Source organism: Opisthocomus hoazin, chromosome 10 (assembly GCF_030867145.1).
Source record: "Opisthocomus hoazin isolate bOpiHoa1 chromosome 10, bOpiHoa1.hap1, whole genome shotgun sequence".
Lineage (NCBI taxonomy): Eukaryota > Metazoa > Chordata > Aves > Opisthocomiformes > Opisthocomidae > Opisthocomus > Opisthocomus hoazin.
Genome location: NC_134423.1, coordinates 24480981 through 24500833, shown reverse-complemented (window position 1 = coordinate 24500833; position 19853 = coordinate 24480981). Strand labels below are relative to the sequence as shown.

The following is a 19853-nucleotide window of genomic DNA, read 5'->3' as shown; positions in this document are numbered from 1 at the left end:
GTAGGACAGAGTTGCTGGAGTCCCATGCATTTTAACCACTGTGTTAAAATTCTTCCTCCCTACTTTATTTAGCCAGGAGCATAAATAAATAAGCAAACCCACAAACACAGGAACCTGGTTCCCAGATGCCATTAGAGCCCTTAAGCACTAAGTGGCCATCACAGATACCGCTAGCTGCCTTCTGCTCCCCTTCCTGCAGTCAGCCAGACGCTCCACCCCAGTGAGCCCCGCTGGGACCATTTCACAAACCCAGCACCCGGTTGGACAATTCTGACTGCTTTTGCTGTAATATAGGACTGCTTCTAGATGGTCAGCTCTCCGAACTGAACAAATTTTCCTAGATGAGTCTCTAGCCACCAGCTCTCCATTAGGGTTAGCCACAAGAGGAAGGACAGAAGGAGAAAGTGAGTCTAAAGAAACCACTAATGTTCTGCAGCATCTGATAGGATGAATGACCCCTGCAGACATACACTGAGCAGACAGGACAGTCCTCAATTATGTAATTGCTGGAGCATTTACTTCAAGGAGAAACATGACTACAAATGCTGGGCTTAAATCCTTGGCTGGTTTCGCTGCCTCTGGATAAGCTGCTCTAGTCCAAGAGCGTTACGTATGTGTATGCAGCATGCACAGGCAATAACACACATGTCTGCGTAGGAAACAGCTTTACAGCCCAAAGAGCAGAGCTGAAAAAGAAATCCTATTAAATTTCTTTCTGCCCTTTTTCCTTTGTGAGTAAGGGCCCTAAAGGATTTGCTAACGAATCAATGGGTGCCAATCCAAATATCCCAGTGGGCAACCCACGGCCTCCCTCAGAAATTCACAAGCAAATCTTGCCTACGGATGGAAATGCTTGCCACACTGATTTTTTTTTTTCCCCAGCCTCATCCTCACCACGTTATCCCTGTGCTAACGTCTACATACTTCTCTCAATGTTTTCTAACCTTCAGACTCACAACTCCGTAAATATTTGCAATCAGGTAGCACATCTTCCCACTCTGGTCATTCTTTAGACGAACTATTTACATACAGCTCTTTCTATCCTCAGCAATCAATCGCTTCACACTGTCTTTGTTTCTGCTGCACCTCTCCAGAAGCTGTCGACCTTATGGATACTCTTTGCAGGGCTGAGTCAGGGACATATGGCCATGTAGTAGAAGAGTATTTAAAATAATGATTGCTGTAGAGGCACACACTTTGCTTTTTGACTTGGGTTCTTTACATGGATGGCTTCAGAAGAGCATTTGTTTCACTGGCACACTGAAAGCCACAAGCTTCCTGGGGAGCTGCCACTCCACAAGGGACTGTGCTGGCTGTGAAGAGGACAGGGTTTTTAAAGACAAAATGCAGTGTGGCCTGGGGCGGGCACAGTCTTACTTTACAGAGATACGTGCTGTATATTGATCAGAACTGGCTCGGTGCTTTATTAGCCACCTGAGAGGTGCAATGAGCTGCTACTGGAATTTGTGTTTGATAACCAAAGGAATTTGTCATTCTTCAAAATGCTCCAGGAGTGGGTGTCTGATTTGGGTGTGTGTGAAAAACGGAGGATGGCAATCCAGAGCAAGAAGCAGGGAGGCAGCAGGCACAAGGAGGGTGTCCTGCTGCCCACCCCTCATTTTTACCCCCGGGGCATCCCTGCTGTAGCATCCCACATGGCCCCATGGACACTGTCCCATGGGGCACGACCCAGCAGTCACGCAGCTCTGTGGCTCAGCAGAGTCCTCCACCACTGGCAAAGCTCTCCCTGATGAAGCTTGAAGAGCAGCAGCCGTAGCTACCGTTCAGCCCCCAGCTGCCTGGCACACTTAGCTCCCTCAGAGCCCTCCTTTCTGTTTTGGTTTCCCTGCATTTCCTAGCAAGCTGCTGTGGTTTTTCTTTTTTCCTCCTTCTCACTGGCAGGTACAGGTGGCCTTGCTGCCCTCTCATTGCACCTCCCTCAGCTTGAATTTTAAACTATTTAACAGCTTTAAATGCACCTAATGAGGTCTCAGTCTGCACTTTGCTGCCATCCCTCTGCTCTCTGACACTGGGAAGAAGAGTGGTTTGGAAACCTATCACGGACTTCCCTGCTTTGGAGGTCTAATTACATGGTAACTGGTGACCTTGTAAGTACAGGGTAATCTGCTGTGTAATACCAGGGTAAATTATCCCAGTACTTCTGTCTTTCTCACTGCAGCCTTCTACAGAGATGGAAATACAGCCGGTTAAATGGTAATTAATCTTTGAGCCACTTGACACTTGCTCAAGCCAGTGAGGAGTAACCAACAGAAGCCCACTGGCTCTGCAAGGAGCAAGGGACCAGCTCAGGAGCCACCACTTAGGGAGTGTCTGGTGTCGCCTGGCCAAAGCAGGGGCCACTTTATCACCCAACCTCTCTGGGTGCCGGCTGTGTAGGGCAGGGGGCATGGGCTGCCTTCTCAGAGCTGGATGTGGCTGTCTCCTGCCTGCCCTGCGTTAAGCATCACTTGTTGGGAGGGACACATCCAGTCATCTGCAGGAGGAAAGGGGCACCAGGGGATGTGGATGCCTGAGGGGAATGGGCACTCGCCCTCTCTGCGTTAGCAGGATGGGGCCAGAGGTTCAAAACTGCTCAGCCCTGGTGGGGGTGAGCTGCCTGGAGCACTTCCTCACCCTCCCCCTGAGAGAGGTGCATGGGAACGGCACCAACAGTTTCCTCTGAAACCATCCAAAACAGCCAGGCATTCACTCTGCAAAACTCCAGCAAAACCAGCTGAGAGATCTGCTTTCTCCCTCTTTGCTGTGAGATGCACCTCGTTCCCTCCCACACTAACAGCCTGTCGCCCCGAGGCTGGGGGCTGCCTGTCTGACCCCTGATACCTTTGTGGCAATGAAATATATTTGCATGCATTTTAGACCCACTGGCATCGTGGCCTCTGGAGAGCTTTGGATTTTTATAACATCCATGGTAATAATTTTCACATTATAGGCTAATAAAATATTTTAATTTGTTAGCAACATTAAGGTGGGCACTGTATGATTCTTATGACATTTAAATAATGCTTAAAAAAAAAAAAAAAGGAGGGGGGATTCTGAGCGCATTTATTTTCCAAACAGGAGCTTTGAAATAGAAAGTCAAAATCCCACACACTGGTACCGAGATCAGCTCTGACACCCCCCCCCCCACGCCTGTTTCTCTTGAATACCTGCCAAGTTAAATAAGCAAACATGGGATTGTGGCGTCCTAGTTGCAAACCTGTTTTTGTCAAGTGAGCCCTGCTCCTCAGTCACTCCGGCTGGTTATGCTGCACGGCTGCGACTCGATCTAAACATGTATGATTCCATGTGCCATTGCCCTCTGTGGGCTAGGTCACAACTAATGGGTGCTACAATGAGTAACTCAGCATTTTTGCACCTCTGCCTATACTCGTGTATTTCTTTCTACCCCTCATCAATCATACGCTGATTGACTAACTGAACAAGACTGTAAAGCCAGCAAGTCAGGGGCCTAAGCCATCCCGTCACTTCCATGGCATGCAACGTACACTGTGTGCCCCAAGGCAGAGTGCTGCACCAGCCCCTTTCCTCTGGCTGGGTAGCAATTGCATGGTTTGGAGTGAAGAAGACTGCAGTGAGTAAAGCAGGGGCATTTCAGAGGAGGAAAGTTGCCCTTGCAGCTCTGTGGGTTGATATGGCTGATGGCTCTGTGCATCGTTTCCTAACCTGTAAAATGGGGCAATGCAACCCATTGACTTCTCAAAGATGCTGCTCAGGTAATGCCTTGTACAGTAAAGCAATAAATGGCATGGAAAAGCCTGCCAATAAAGGAAAAAATAGTCAAATGTGTAGCTCAGGGTTAGTTATACCCAGCAAAAGAGACAGAGGGTTACACAATGAGTATTATGGAGAAGAATAGCAAAGAAGTTCCTTTGTTCTGTGAGTACTTTTGCCTTGTAAGTCAACTGTATCATACACGATTAAATGGCAGGTTATTATGCAAAGTCTGTACTACAAGGCAGAGGCAAGTGTGAGCTCGCCTCCCTGTTATCATTACATGACCTTGCACGTTCCCCTTTGCAACCTCAGCATTTTTCTGTGGATTGGATTTCTGGGTGGTTATTTTAAGAAAACTGTTTTAAGTTTCTTGCTTCTGTGCCAGGTACCTGCTGCTTAACAAACGGGCCATGACTAAGCATAGTCTGGAAATTAGCAGCATCTACGAGTTAAAGCAATGAGATTCCGGGACTGTCTTCCCTTAGGAGCACATTTAATAGTGGTGCTTGATTATGAAAAGGATAAATCTGATGTGATTGATGCAACAGGGGATTGGATTTGATGATCCGGGGAATCCCTTCCACCCCTCTCTACTCCTAATGAATTTATTTTTTAAGAGTGGGGGTAGATGCAGTACTCTAGTGATGGTAAACAACAGCAAAGTGTGTAGATACCTACTGATGGTTAGTGGGTCTCCATCCCCATATTTAACCTCTTCCCATCACCAAGAAGGTGGAGCAGGTCTCTCTCCTGGTTCCCCCCATCCTGAACATGCCAAGAAGAGGTGGGCGCAAGGATGCTACCTGCTTCTCTCTTTGCATTTTCCAGCTATTGAGGACTTCCAAAATTCACTCTCCTTGAACCAATACCACAAATGTCTCAGCTCACAGGGTCGCTATATATTTCTAATGTACTTACCTGTCTCCCAACACCATAATGACGGTATCCCTTGCAATCTTTTTTTCATGTGAATCTCCTTGGAGAAGATGAACAGGGATCACTTTATAACAATGGGAAACCAAGGCACAGAACTAACTGACTTTCATACGGCAACAGAGGACATCAGTAGCATGGAAGGGACCCGCAGCCCAGTCCAAGTCTGGGGTCTCACTGCTGGACTCTACTTCTCCATGCACCTAACTGGGCTCTCCCTTTCAGAACTGGAATTGCAAAGTAGAAAGTATTTTTCAGCCCAAGCATTCACTGGTCTGGGATTCCCGTCCTGTGTCAAGCCACGGGGGCTCAGCCTGGGGTCTCTGAGGGCACAGTGCACAGTTGTTTCACAAGAAATGCATGGGGAGAGTGGTTATGTTCCTTTTTCCCTCTGAGTAGTTTTAATTCTTTAATTCCTACTTGTTAATAAGATAAAATGCTGTGATTTCTGCAGGATCAAATAGTGCAAGATAAGCTAAGGGAGTTTAATTACCATGCTTTCAGGGCTGGGAAAAAAATAATAAAAAGTGAGTAACAAGGTTGTGGGTGATAGCTATAAATATGACCCAAGCATCACCTGTCATGACATTTTAGCCAAGAGGAGGTTGTCATGTTAGTTCTGGGCATGGCACTCTGACAGCGAATAAAAATCATAAATGAGAGGGCAAGGCTTGCTTTCTCCAAAATGTGGCTATTCACAGACAAGTGCTACATTTCTCCAGGACCTGATCCTGCAGATAATACCGGGTATAGCACTTCGGCACAGAGTGCTCCTCTGGCTTCCCCAGGGATTGCTCAGAGCAGTGAGTGCTAAGCCCAGTGGTAAGCAGTTACAGGATCAGATTCATAGTGTGCCAAGGATTTTGGATGAAAAGAGCTATAAAGAAGTCACATATTATTATGTCACATTGCAAAGGTCAACCCCAGTATTTGTTCTGTCATAAGGACATGACTGAAAGGCAAAAAAATAATGTCAGGGCACAGGGGAAAATAAATTTTAAAAAACTGCCTTCAGGGCTGAGGATACAAAATTACATCAGTGTTTAGAGCTAAATTCCCATCCACACCCTGCAATTCAATTTTGACTCAGAAAGGCATAAACGTAATAAAATCACCTTTCGGTGGCACGTCTTCTTATCTGCTGACATATCCCCTGTAAAATCAGCGATGTCTAAACTCACACTCCCATGTGCTTCTGGCAACAGTCAGGAGCTGCCAGAGCCCTGCTCCGTCACGGATCCCAGGAGGGCTTTGTGAGATCCACTCAGCTGCTTAACACCACGTAGGCATTCTCTTAATCCCAGTCACTCCCAGGGCAGGAGGAGTGGTGGTGACACTGGGAGGAAGATGGATGGTGGAACAGCTAGTCCTTCATCACCTGGCCAGGAGCATACAACTCACCTAGCAAAATCACAGGGAGGTTTGGGTAATTGGACCCCAGTAATTTGTCCTGATCACGGCTACTTCACAAATATTTATGCCCATCTCGCTGGACTTGCTGGCACAGGGAATCTATTGAGAAATAAAGTGTGGAAGCCATCACTTTCCTACCTTAACTTATGATGGGTCATAATTGCTCTGCACAGACAGTGTCTTTGCGTGGATTAGCTCAATCCGCTTCCAAAATGGACTCAAACAAAGGCTCCCCAGCTTTCTGGATCAACAGAGCACTTCCTTGTGTGCCAGCAGCAAAACCATGAAGAATAAAGTTCAATCTTGGCTCCTCTCACAGGCTTCTGTAGCTCACCTCCAGTAGCCTTGCAGCTTGCTGACAGTGGCTTCTAGGATGCTGGGACCCTCTGGGCTGAGCATCCCTACGCAGAGGCTCCAGCATGCAGTGAGCACAACGCAATGGTGGCTTGCCACCATGGGAGGGAGGGCAAGGTGAACAGAGATGTTACCAGCCCTCAGCCACCTTGCGCAGCTCCCATCAGCTGCCACCTTGGCAAACCCAAACTCCTTTGCACTGCCAGAGCATCAAACCCACACCGATCTCTCACTGCCACTCCTCTGGGCAAGGGACAGGAGCAGCAGCGGGGCAGTGATGGTTGACATCCACTCACCCAACTGTTCAGATACCGAGGCTGTGTCTAGACTAGCAAACAAAAGGCATCAGGGCAGGCATGTGATGTTCCAGCTGTTCATATAGTCTGGTTTTAGTCCATGCCAATTTGACAGTGTTAAGCAACTGCTGGGAGGACAACACAAGTCAGGGACAGTTCCCAGTAAGCAGTGCAAATGCCACCCTGCTTGGAGGTGCAGAGTGGTTTAGCTGTACGGAGACAAACGGTGCTGCACTCGCTGCCGTCAGAGCCAGATGATGGTCCACGCTGTCCACTAGTGCAGACACAGCCTGAACACCCGTGGAGGAAGATTGCACTGAGTACTTTGCATTCATCACATATTATCTCACCATACAGACAAGCCCCAGAGAGTTGCTATAGTAGAAACATGTCCAGTTCCCATCACACACGAGAGCCCCTTCGCTGCCAAATGCACTAGACCCAACCTAGTCCCAAAGCCACTCAACCCCATGTGTCACTTCATGCTCAAGCGGCACCAGTCCCCCGCTTCCAGCTGCCCCAGGGGTCGAGATCCACTCACTGTTGCAGCTGCCGGCGGTGCCAGTCTCTGTCGCTGCCACGCTGTGCTGAACTGGCCCTTCGGACGCGGCCCTTCCTGACAGTGAATGGGTGAAAACAAGGGAAGGAGACAAACAAAAGAGAAGGGAAGGGTGAGAGAGGGAGGGAGGGATGGGGAAGATGAAGCAAGGGGACAAGAAGGGAAAGGGTATGTCTTTAACCGAACCGTATGTCTTTCACTGGCTACAATATCCTAACACTGCACAACCCTTCCTGTGAGGGCACGGGGCAGGTGGGACCCCCTGGCCCTGGTCACCACCATCTTGCACCCCACACCATCACCTGCACCAGTTTAGAGGGAGGGTGAGGAGCCAGCACTGGTACTGGGTGAGAGTCACAGGGTGCTCTGGCCTCCTGAATCTTCTTCGTGGACTGTGAACTACATCCCTCAGGGGACCCAGAGTCCCTCTCTGACAGGAGAAATTTTAGGAGGCTTGAGCAGTTCCTCCCTATCAGGTACTTAACCATCCTGCTCCTCGTCCATCACTAGCCTTCCTGGGCACAGTGCAGGGACCCATCTGCTTCTGCCAGCAGAACAAGACCCAGGCCTGATGTCCTTACTCAAGTAAGTTCAGGTTATCCAAAGTTAATGGCACTGTTGGCCAAATGTCCCAGCGAAGATCCTGATACATCACCCTACGCTTCCCCAAAAGTCTTTGTCCCATCAATACTGTTGCAGGTTGGGAAGGAAGAAAAAACTTCATCCCACAGCTTCCGATTAGCTGCAAACCTGCCAGTGCCTGCAAAACTGAACCCTAGCAGGGGACAAGGGAAGCAAAACAATGGAGCAGAAAATACAGCACTATGTTTTCCAGTGTATCAAGGCAGGAAAGATTTGGGGAACGGAAGGGAGGAAAAGGGGTAGGTATCTCAGTGTGCAAATTAAAAGTGAATGATGAGCCTAAGGTCTACTGACTTTCTGGTAAGGTGTTTGTATTCCCACCGGGACAAAAAGGAGACTAAGTCCCAAGATGAAAGGGCAGTTGGTGAGCATGGTTGTTTGGGGGGAGACTTCTGGCTGTGCTACTTAGGAGCTCAGGCTGACAGCTGCCCTGGGAATACCAAAAATACAGCCTCAGGGTGTGTCCAGCTAGTCATCACCCCGGGTGCCTTCCCACCCCACACCAGAGGTGAAAATTGAGCTGCTGAATGTAGCTGACAGCTCATTCTGCTTGGGGGATTGCTGCGTGATTGACTGGCTCACCTCCCTTCCCAAAAAGTTGAGGTAGGAAATGGGTGGGGGGGAAGGCTTAGAAAATTGTTTCATGATGGTTGTTTAAATTGCCTCTGCATTACATTGTTACAGTTAGGGAAAAAGAAAAGACCGATCTATCACATGAAGCCACATCCTACAGGCAGCTGTGGCAGAGGTATGGACATTGGAAAGAAGCAGAGCAAACGAAGTCATCCAGCAGTGGAAAAAACCATCAATGTAATATAGTGCAGAACAAAGAAAATTCTGCCTCTAACACAGAGCTGAAAGAGAAACATCTTCCTCTGTCAGATCTATTACCATGCATTTATTCCAATAACAAATAACTAACCCAGAGAGTAACCCAAACCTGATTTATTCCTCCGTCTAAGTAAATATGAAGAGGCAGCCGAATCTGACTGTAAAAACCACTGATCTCATATGTTTTGCTTGTATGTATTGGAAAAAATAGGAGTGGAGTTTCTGCCTTGCTGCCAGGGGATGCTGGCAAAGCATTTGAGCTATAGATAGTGTATCTTGTCACTAATGACTGCAGGGAACTAAAAGGGATTTGGATTTTTTAATGCTTCACATTAATTGATAATATGGTCTCAGAATTCACAGTGGAACACAGGATTTGCTATATTGTATCAGTCTAGTGGCCCATAAAATCTGGCATCTTGCCTCAGTGGTGCTCAGAAAAATCATAATCTGGTGTCTTTGCTTATAAGGTTGCTGGCCATTTCTATAAGGCCATACAATTGAAAAAGAGGAAAGGTCTTTCTGGCCTGCACAGGAATCCTCTTTAAAACCCTGAACGTGATTTTGGCAGTGCTGTGTTACGTCTTTTGTGTTTTTCAATGCAGGGAAGAAACTCTGTGGCAACAAACATTTTCAACAGACACACTGCTGGCTTTCCTCTTGGTCACCACAGCCCAAATAGTGAGAAGGTGAACTTGTGTTTTCAGAGGGCAAATGAGAACACAACTGGGGCCAGAGCCTTGGAGATGCCTTGTACTGAGCAGAACGATATTGATTAGGCAGTGTAAAGGTTTCCCTCACTAATTCCTTTAGCAGTCTTATGTATTGCCCATATAATTGGATGGGGATGAGAGAGGTGGAATCACTTCAAAGCTCAACACACACGGAGAAAAGATCCTATTTTGTGTGTGTGTGTAATTTTGTGCATCGTTGCCCCTTGATTGTACATTGAACACGGTCTCTTTGACAGCCCAGCCCTAAACAGTCTGTTTATTAAAGACAGCTGCTTGCAAATAGGGGCTTTCTCCATCCAGCTGGCGTAGAGAAGGAGCTCGCTGCGGCTGTGAGAGAGGCAGGACTATGAAACAGAAGGGGATCAGGAGGGGAAAGCCTGCAGAAACTCTGACCATGCAGGAATCAGGGGTAAAAAAGAAAGGCAATGATTTCTTTCCTTGCAAACATCTTAAGGAGGATGATGAAGATATTTGCACCTTAATTTTTCTAGGGAGGTCTTCAGTTTGTCTTGAGGCAAAGCATAATTTATCTCTGCTCACACTAAACTGGTTTAGAACTTCTCTGGCTCCAGTTCTTTTGCTGATCACACTGAGTTTGGGGATGCTCCCCACCTTTCCTGACCGATATGTGATCTCATGACAGTCCCCATGGTAAAGGAGAGCTGAGATCATGGTCCTGCAGGCGGGAAAGCAGGAGGAAGTCCCGGGCCAGCTGGGATGCAGTGGGGAAATGGGTCCAACAACCTAGAGAAGGTGAGAGGGGAGTGTTTTACACATCCAAGTCTCCCTCGACTGTAAGTGGCAGTGCTCCTTCCAAAGCGTGAATGTTTCATTACAGTATTCTCAGGAGCACACACACTGTTACTGGTCCACCTGGGGCTAGAATGATGAAGCTTGCTGGCATATGGTTCTCCACCTTCTTCTGCTCTAGCTACAGTTTAAATCAGGCCACCTTGGTACAACCCAGGAGCCATGAACTTCTCTGGCCTGCTCTGTACAAAATCCTTCCTTGTTTCTGGTGACACGACAGAGGAACATGTTTTGGAGAGATCTCCATCACAGGAGTCTCTCTCTGTCTCAACACTGGGCACTGTGCTCTTTTCCACACAACTTACAGCTTTCAGGCTAATGGGATGTTCAGAGCGGGGACAGCGGGAGGAAGGGAGCGCATCGTATACAGGCAGCCTCTAGCAGGTGGATGGTCACTTGGACAACACAAATTAAAGCAGGGGTAAAAACAGTTTCACAGTCAAGGATGCAGGTAGGGAACTACTTGAAGATGGGTGGGGATCACAAGTAGCTTCTCTTCCCTCTCTGGATCTGTTGGCTGCACGCAGGGTCCACTGAAAATGGAAGAGAGCCCTGCCCTCCTTAGTTAAGTTTTATGGGAAGGGAATTGTTTTGACGGAAAGGGCTTCTGAAATGCCTGCAGGAAACTTGCTGTCTCAAGTTTTCACAGCAGAGGCGAACAGGCTTGGGTAGTTTGGCTACGTCGAAAAACAATCCCAGCTTTCTGAACTGAACTGGATCTCCGACTTCGTGGAGATGGTGTCACTACCCCTCAGCTGGGTCCAGCATTTTACTCCCAATACTCTCCCCAGCTCCCAGGAAAGCAGAGATCAGCCTGGAAAACTTTTAAGAACAGCTAAAGCCCAGTCAGCTGGGACACTGACCTCAGTCAGAGATGCACAGGGGAGAGTATGGAAACAGAAAAGCCCGCAGCATATGCGCCACAATAGACTTCCGGTCCTCAGTAAATCCAGTGGCACAGGGATTTCCTGAAACAGGGGAAGTATGTTGTGTTTGCTAGCTCCTCAAAGATTACTTTTCTTCCACAATTCCATTCAATCACTTTTTCAGCCCATCTCAGCTGGTGGCACCTACCATCTCCTGAGACAAGGAGTCCCAACACTTTTCTAACCACTGTAGTATCTCCATTGGATTATAACATGCTATGAACATCACCAGGTGTTTTAGGTTGTGAAATACTGAATAATCAACAATTCCTCCCTATTTGGTTACATCTATGACCTCCGCAAATGGAAGGTCAGGAGTTAAAAACCATCAGGAAGCTAAACTGAAGAGGCTTTGAACTCCCAGCTCTCTGGAGCTCAGTCCAATGGTTGGGAGAAAGCAAAAGCCTCACTTCAAATGTCTGGGAATGGGGCTGAGCTTGATTGGAAGATCATAAGTTTGATTAGCTCTCAGTGTGTGAGGGTTTGGATGGTTTGGGGGGAAGATAGAGGGGTTAACCATGGAGGTCAGTATTTAGGTGAACAATGAGACTATATTAAACAAAAAATCTGAGCCAAATGACTTGCAATGCAGCAGCAACATATCCCAAGCAGGAGGAGACATAAGCATGGAGGTCAAGTACCATAGCAGGCAGTTTTTATTTCCCAAAAACAAACTGCTCTTTTGTGCCTGTGCTTCAAAGAAGATGTCACAAGATTGCGAGAGCTCTTCACCTGCCACATCCTTCTTATTACTGAAATGAAATAAATGGCAACAGCATGAAAACAGCAACTCAAGCAGGAGAAAGACAGGTAGACAGTGAGGAAAAGAAGAGGGGGGAAACAGGGTGCGGGAGGAGGTCTTGGCAGGGTGGAGAATTAGGGCAATTACTATTTCTGAGAAAATGCCAGAAATACAACACAATCTAATTTCCCCAATTAATTCCTTTGCACTTGAGTTGCTTTGTGTGAAGGGCTCTTAACATTTCAAATAGAAGGAAGGGGGAAAAAAAAAAAAGACTCAACATTTGTTTTTTTCCCTCGGTGTAGAGATGGGGAAATGTTGAGGAAAAATATCTGGCTAAAACACAAGATGATGCTGTTACATCTTCCTTTCAGGAGATAAGGAACTGTGCCGCAAATTCAATTTGCAGAGGTTTTTATAGGAGCCACAGAGATATCAAAGACCAGCACATTCAATATCACACTGACTTTTCCTGCATGCAGAACACACCAGGACAAGCACAGAGACAGTTAACCCACACAACCCACATTGAGCAGTTCCCTCACCTCCCTTGTTTCCAACCCTACTGCAAGTTAGGGGGAAATGGGTTCTTCAGCCCTCAAACCACCAGTCAGGGCAGCTGTAAAGCACCATGGCATGAGCCATCCACACCTCATGGGGCATAGAGGTGGCAATGAAAACAGAGAAAGAAAGAGCAAATCAGGGGCTGGGGCAGTGGGACATGTGGGGTAAACAGATACTGAGAAGGGCACATAATACTTTCACCAGCAGACAGGGGCTCCTGCACATAGAAAGACTGTAGCTCTGCTTGGCTGGCCCCTCTGTATCAGTACTAGGGGTCTCCAGGTCACATCTCCAGGTCACTATGAGACTTTCCTGCCCTTACCTATATAGGTATGACAAAGCAAGACACGTTCACTAGAATCCCACGTAGTACAGCAGAAAATTAAAGTACTTTTCATTCTAAGTCCTTTCCTTAGTGCAACGTACATTTACAGAGATGAAACCTTCCCAGCGCACAAGCAAAAAGGATGGAGAGAGAGTAGCACATTGTATTCTTCACCTCAGAGAAGGGCTACAAGAGACAGAAGGTGATGCTTATCTGCACAGCGCTTAGGTGCTGGAAATGGTACTAATGTCGGAAGCTGAACGTGGCACACACATTGCAGCATCTACACAAGATTGCACACAAGAGTCAGCACAGCCAGGGACTGAACTTGCTTTACCCCACCCATCAAAGCTGAAACAGAGCCTGAACACGCTGCCTGGATGTACGGAGTCTGGCTCACACTCTGTCTGGAGCTGACTAATCCTGCCAGTGTATACCAGGTCTACAGTAATACCTCAAAGCGGCAGCTTTTCCCCCCCTACCCCAACGTGGGTCAGTACCATATCCCAGACAGAAATTCAGAGGCAGTTTTCCTCCCCTCTGCCTGCTGGCATTTGCCTTTGTAGGCGATGCTGCAGAGCCCTAGCACACTTCTTGCAGGCTCCCTCCTGGTGCGAACAGGACTGGGCAGCAATTTCCCTCCGCAAGGATCGATCTCTCATGCTGTAAACATGCTGCAAGAGATGGACTGTAAAGCAACAGAGAGAGCTTCAAGGGACACAAAATCAGGTGTTGCAGAGCTGAAGGATAAACATGGGCATTAAGGAACCCTGTCAAGGATGCACAAAAAATGCCAGTGGAAGAGTACAGCTAAACTTCTGCAGTGAGTTCAAAGCTGGTGGGAACAGAGCGCCATTCAATGATGGCTGTGATAATTTAGGCACCCTCTATCTAGGAGAGTGAGGGTCAGACTAAATCTGCTTTCAGTGTAAGGCTTGTCTATTGGTCTTATCTACCATGCTGAATGAGCCTCCAAAGGAGCATGACCCAGGCAGCTGCTAAACCTTGGTGATCTATTACTTGCATGGAAACTTCACTGGAAAAATAGCCAACTGTACCCGGGAGAAAGAAAACAATTCTGAACTCCAGAGAACTAGAGAAAGAGGTGGCCTAGATGGGAGATGGTCATCAGAAAGCAACCTGACAATGGATACTGAATATTATAAAATATATGGGGTTTTCACTAGCCCTTTTAAAGACAGAGAAGAAAGAAAATGTTTACACAGTAAACCTTCTGCTTTAGAGGAGGATGCTTCTGCCAGAAGGATCCTAGACTTTTTAAAGAACATTGACCTAAGGCCAAAGTCATAGCAGAAACATTGTTTTGATTCTGATGGTCTAAGGATGTGAGAGCCACGGTTCATAGGAAGAGATATTAATCTTTTATTAAACAACTGATACTACTGAAAAACAACAACAACAAAAATGCTCAGAGAGGGCTTGTGTGTCTAAAATTCATTCTTTTTTCCCCTCCAACAATATTATATGTTCTAATAAAAGATATTACTTCTTCCTGCAAACCTCGTCTCTCCCAAATCCAAACAATGCTCCAGAGTGGTGAGGACACAGAAGCAGGGAGCGTTTTTTGTGATTATGTTTAAGTCTGTGTTGCTAGAAATAGAAACATACTTTCAGAGCCCTTCGCAAATCCTGCATGTGTCTTTTTTTGACAAGCAGGTATCCTCTACTTGATGAACTGTGACGAGGAGAACACTCAGGACAGACCTCTGGGAAAGGATGGAGCTAAATCCCTAAGAGCTTTTAAGCAGAGGCCAAGATTTGGGGCAGCATGCCAGAAGGGTAGGACATAGGAGATCTGGACAGAGGGAAGTCATAATGAGGTTTAATGCCTACATAAATCCTCTCTCTAGTTGACATGTGTCTTCACTGCTTATGTCCCACCCACGTCAGGACATTACCTTGGAAGTTATTCTGGATTTCTGACTACGAGTTAAGACTGTTCTCTTCCAAAGATGAAGAAATATTGCCTTTTCTCTGGGCAGCTGCCACATGATTTTTGTTTTGGAATTGAATTACGCATTTCGGGGTTTAAAAGGAAAATGATCTGGAGTTTACCAGAGTTCAGGTGAGTTCAGAGCCACAGGACTAGGGAGCAACCAAGCCCCAGTCTGCTGAGTGAAAGAGCAGCTGGGGGTCCTAAACCCAGCCCTGGTGATGTTCCCAGCTCTGGACAAACCCCTCTAGCCCCTGTGGCAGCCTCCAGCTCCCCAGGCAGCACTGGGCGGGCACCTTCTGCCTGACTTGCTGCAGTCTCTATGCCACACTCAGCTTGGCTGAGGCACAACTTCCCTGACCTGTAGCGTCCCACCACCTGCTGTCACAGTCCTGAGTCATACCTAAAAAAAATCACCTACTCACACATTTTTTTAGAGAAAACAACAAGGAAAACAAAATCCACTGAAATCTTTTCTCTCCAATATGGATATATTTTATCCTGCCTTCCCACAGAGACCCACACCAATGACTGCACAGCACATTACACAACACATCACAGAAATGCTTCTTCAGCATCTCCGCCTTTACTTTTCACAAAGATGCTGGGCTACTTCTCCTCATCTCCTCAGTCCCTTCACTTTCATCGGCTTTCTAATCAGATGCTGTTTCACCTCTCCCCACCACCTACACCTGCTGTCCCACTCACTTTGATCTGGGGCAGTACAACCTCCACAACCATCTTCTCGCCATCCTGTCTTGTTGAAAGAAGGTTTAAAGGCACCATCTGATGGGGTCCCTCTGTGATGCACAAGGAAAAGGACGCATCTGTCTTCAGGCAGAACATGGAGAGCCTTGCAGAGAGGGAAAACAAGCCTCTCTGCTGCTTTTGTTACACAAATGTTTGTTTTCTGTATCCAAATGTGTAACAGGAAATTAAGCAGTTCACCTTTGTTAAAGCATTTTTTCATCCCACAAATGCAGGAGCCAGATGGTCTTCTTTCTTTGTTTTAAAAGATTAAAAATGGGAAAAAAGGAAATGACTGGGAGCTAATCCTCAGCCTGGAACACACTCACATACCCACATGCCCAGTTATCTGTGCTCGTGGGGCCTGGGCAGGAGCAAACACAGGAAACCAGCAGGCTGAAGTGAGTCTGCTTGCAGAGAGCTCCAGACCTGTCACTTTGTGTCAGCTTCGAGGTGGAATCCTTAACTGTGTCCCCAGAAAATGAAAAATTACAGTATTCTCCCTGGACTGCAGCTTGGACACATCAAGCATTATTTTCTAGAAACCACCTGAAGCAGCTTTGCTCCAGGTCCTACTGATGGGAACAGCAGACCATTGACAGGGGAGAGCTGCTGTGCACAAACACTGAGAATCAGACTGGAATTCTACCAGGCAGGTTGTAGACGTGACCAGTGACAGCACCAAAGAGTTAAAGTTCAACTCTTCAGCCACCTCTCCACCTTCCATAGGTGAGACCCAGGAGCCATTTGGTTCTCACATTTCTCACAGTGGAGCTCATTTGCTCTGTATCTGTATCCATTCAAAAGCCCTCGCTGAGATACCTTGGTGGATTTTGTGATGGGTCTATGCACCCAAAAGGGTTGTCTCAGGAGCCTTGAAGAGCCAGTTTTCATGATTGTGAAGTCAAACTGTTTTTCTCATCTATGTTTGCAGGAGAAAGTGAATGCTTCTTCTTACCAAAGTTAAAGTCAAGTCTAATACAGCCAATTCACAAGACCCATGTGCCTTCATTAGTGTCACAAGCAGGTTTCTGTTCAAAGGGTTAATCAGTCGTGTTCGTAGGGAACTTCGAAGTGCAGGTTGCCACACAGAAACCAAACAGATTTCCCAGTCCAGAGACGGCAAGGCTCACACCAGTTCTTGCAGAGAATGAATGTGGCAGTGCAGTGCAAAGGCAGAAGGAGAGGACAGGTACAAGATAGTGGTGGATGAGGAAGGACAGAGCCTGTCACCGTAACTGTGAGTGCACCAGAAGGGTGACTAATGAGATCAACTCTATGTGCTCTCCTAGTAAACATGTCCCACAAGGTACTGATCAGAGAAGGTGATTGAGAAATGAACCTATCTGGGTTCTTCTCATATGCTGGAAGGAGTGTGGCTGGGCTGTGGCTGAAGGACAGGTGAGGAACACTTGGCTCCTGGACTTCTGCTCTTTGCTGGGGGGAATACAGGACCTGGATGGGCTTTCCATCTCTGCCATTGAATCCTGCTTTGGTCTTGGGAAAGTCACGTAAACCCTCTGCCACTCGTGCCACCGGTCTAAATATGGGCAATCAGAACCGTATATTGCTAAGACCCTTCTTCTAGGACTACTTCTGCTTGTAGCAGAGGAAAGGTCTCCATGCATGCAGAGCATAGACTTACTGATCAAGAGTTTTGAAAGTACCAAAAGTCAATGAAAACCGAGAAAGGAAAATCAGCTAAGGACAAAAGGCTGTGCTGGTCTGAAGATCAGCTCTTGCTCTGGTAAACAGGTGATAATTAGTTACTGCTTTGGTCATGCTTGGCAATTTGTGTTAGCAGAGAAAAGTCCCCTAAAAAGCTTTATGACACTGCACGAGATAGTATGGAGCAATCCTCATCAAAGCATTTTGCACAGACAGGATGAGGTCTACAGGACACCACCACAGAGAAGACAAAAATCCCACAACAACGGACTGGCCTGTGGAGATCATCTCAATTGCCACTTTCTGGGGGACCTCCCAGCCTGCTCATGTCAATAGCAGCAAATTCTCCCAATGTGCAGAGAGCTCTCGGTGCTGCAGGAACACAAGGTTGGCTGGGATTGTCTCAAGCGATGTGACACTTATTGTGGTTGGGGTAGGTCTAACATGGCTGAAGGAAAGGAGGCAGACAAGAACATGGGTAATCACGTGGGCTGCTTCTCATTCTCCCCTCGGCTCTTCTCTTTCCTACTCCTTCCTGAAGTTTCAGCAGTGATGGGACCACAGCCAACTCTCTTCCCTCACCATTGCCCAGTAACTGCAGCAAGACCTTTTCCCAACATGGGCTTCCATGCTGCACAGTGAAGTTTGGTTCCCTCAATGGTAATTAAACTCAGTGATAAGCCAATGTCCTGGGCTGGGAGAGGTCATATGTCTCAGCAGCAATCTGATCACATTTTTTCTCCTCCCCAACACAGTAACTACAGTTGGCAACTGACTATCACAGAAAGAAAACCTTCTGAATCAGATCAAGATCATAGGTCAGCCCTTTCTCGGGTAGCTGATAGAAATCATCCTCAAAGCCAAACATCCATGTTGTAACCAGAAATAAACTAGCTTTACTCCAAGCATCAGGATAGAAACCACTGCTCCTTAGCCTGAAAAGCCCTTCCCTGCTGGTGCATATCCCAGTGACAAATGCCTACTCCAGTGTGCTTCAAATGCTTTGCACATCACAGCTTCCCCTGTAGCTGAGGAAGGGTGAGAAATGCGCTGTCCCCCAGGGAGGTTGCCATCCCGGGCAGATAGGGCAGTGCAGATGGGTACAAAGGGAGTGTGCAAGACAAGGGGACAGTGCGAGCACAAATCACAGAAGAAAAGGCTGGAAAGGCATTCCTGACTCATTGAGTCTGTCCCCAGAGATGAGTGCAGGATTAGCCTCTACACTAAACCCAGGCATTTTATCTACCTGCTTCCTGAACTTCTTTAATGACAGGCCCTCAGCAACCTACCTCTGGCAAATTATTGCATTGTCTAAATGATGACCCTGCTGGAAAAAAGTATTTTGAGGTTGAATGTAAATTGCATCTTATTTCCTCTTTCATATTTTATGCACTTATCAGTCACTCTTTCAGTTGCCTTTTCTCTAGGTCTCTGTATTAAGTTTCTTCAATGTAATACCGGAGGTCATAGCCTGTAGTCTTTGTCATGTCTTTGGATTACCTTTAATTTATCAATGCCTTTAAAAAAAAGGGAAGAAAAAATAGGAAGGAAGTAAGAACAGGATGACTTCAGAGCCATCTCGGAGCATGTGACTGTGTGCTGGGGTACCATAGAGACCTCTGTGTGTAGACACCTGCATGGATGTCTGAACTACAAGCACACCCAGTACTGAAAATGAGTGAGGACAGTGATTCAGGGATGTCTGATTGACATCTGTGCACATGTTTCAATGAGGGAATAACCAAGCAAGTGAGCACAAGAGCTCCAGAAACTGATATACTGTAACGTTTCCTAGTCTCCCTTTGCTCTGAACATCAGACTGCAGCTGGAGCTGCCTTACCCTGTAGTAATCAGTGCTGTAGACATCTCTTGACATCCCAAAGTCTCCAATCTTCACCAGCAGGTTGGCTCCGACCAAGCAGTTCCTGGTGGCCAGGTCTCTGTGGACAAAGTGCTGGGAGGCAAGGTACACCATTCCAGAGGCGATCTGGCTAGCGATGTGGAGCATCTGGGATAGCCCTAGCTCCCCTTTGGCTTGTCGAGGCTGCCCATCCACGAGGATCATAGCATCTGGGCCATGTGCCCTATAGGGAGGAAGAAGCAAAAAGCATAGAGTTGGGTCTCAAAAGTGACCAGAAGATAGGAATCCCACAAGGTCGCTGTTCCTGCTGGGGTGGGGGCTAGCCCCCAAGTCTGCACTGTGAGGATGCACACACAGCTCCAGTGGAAAGAAAAAATAAAAGCTTAAGAGAACAGGAGGTTGAGGGAACATTTGGTGGGTGAGTGGGTGCCATACATCCTTCTCCTATCCTTACCCTACTGCAAGCGATCTCTCATGGCTGCAAGTGGAGACAGACTGCCAGGACAGAGGGATCACTGGCTTGATGCAACATGGACATTCTTCTCTGGCAAGACATATGCGAAAACTAGTGAGCCTCCAGATACTTACATGTTTGCTCCAGTTAATTCTTATACCTTGGAAACCTTCCCAGAGGTAGAGATATCATCCCCTTTTCTTCCACAGCCATCATATTTTTGTTACCTGATCTCTTTATTAATCCCAAACAGCCTCCCCTATTTCCTCTGAACACCATATGGCCAAACAACTGCCCTCTGATTG

The 19853-nt window shown here is 47.1% G+C and overlaps 1 protein-coding gene across 2 annotated transcripts in view; it reads right to left on the bottom strand.

Annotated features, from left to right (window-relative positions):
- The window catches only part of NTRK3 (neurotrophic receptor tyrosine kinase 3), a 234413-nt gene that overhangs the window by 27465 nt on the left and 187095 nt on the right, over positions 1-19853 (bottom strand). Inside the window, exons 15-16 of one of the 2 annotated variants that reach the window (XM_075431339.1) lie at positions 19074-19317; positions 7273-7347 (exon numbers count right to left, since the gene is read on the bottom strand). In XM_075431339.1, the coding sequence (XP_075287454.1) occupies positions 7273-7347; positions 19074-19317 (319 nt within the window). The remainder of the gene's footprint in view (positions 1-7272; positions 7348-19073; positions 19318-19853) is intronic. The other variant, XM_075431340.1, reaches the window with a different exon arrangement.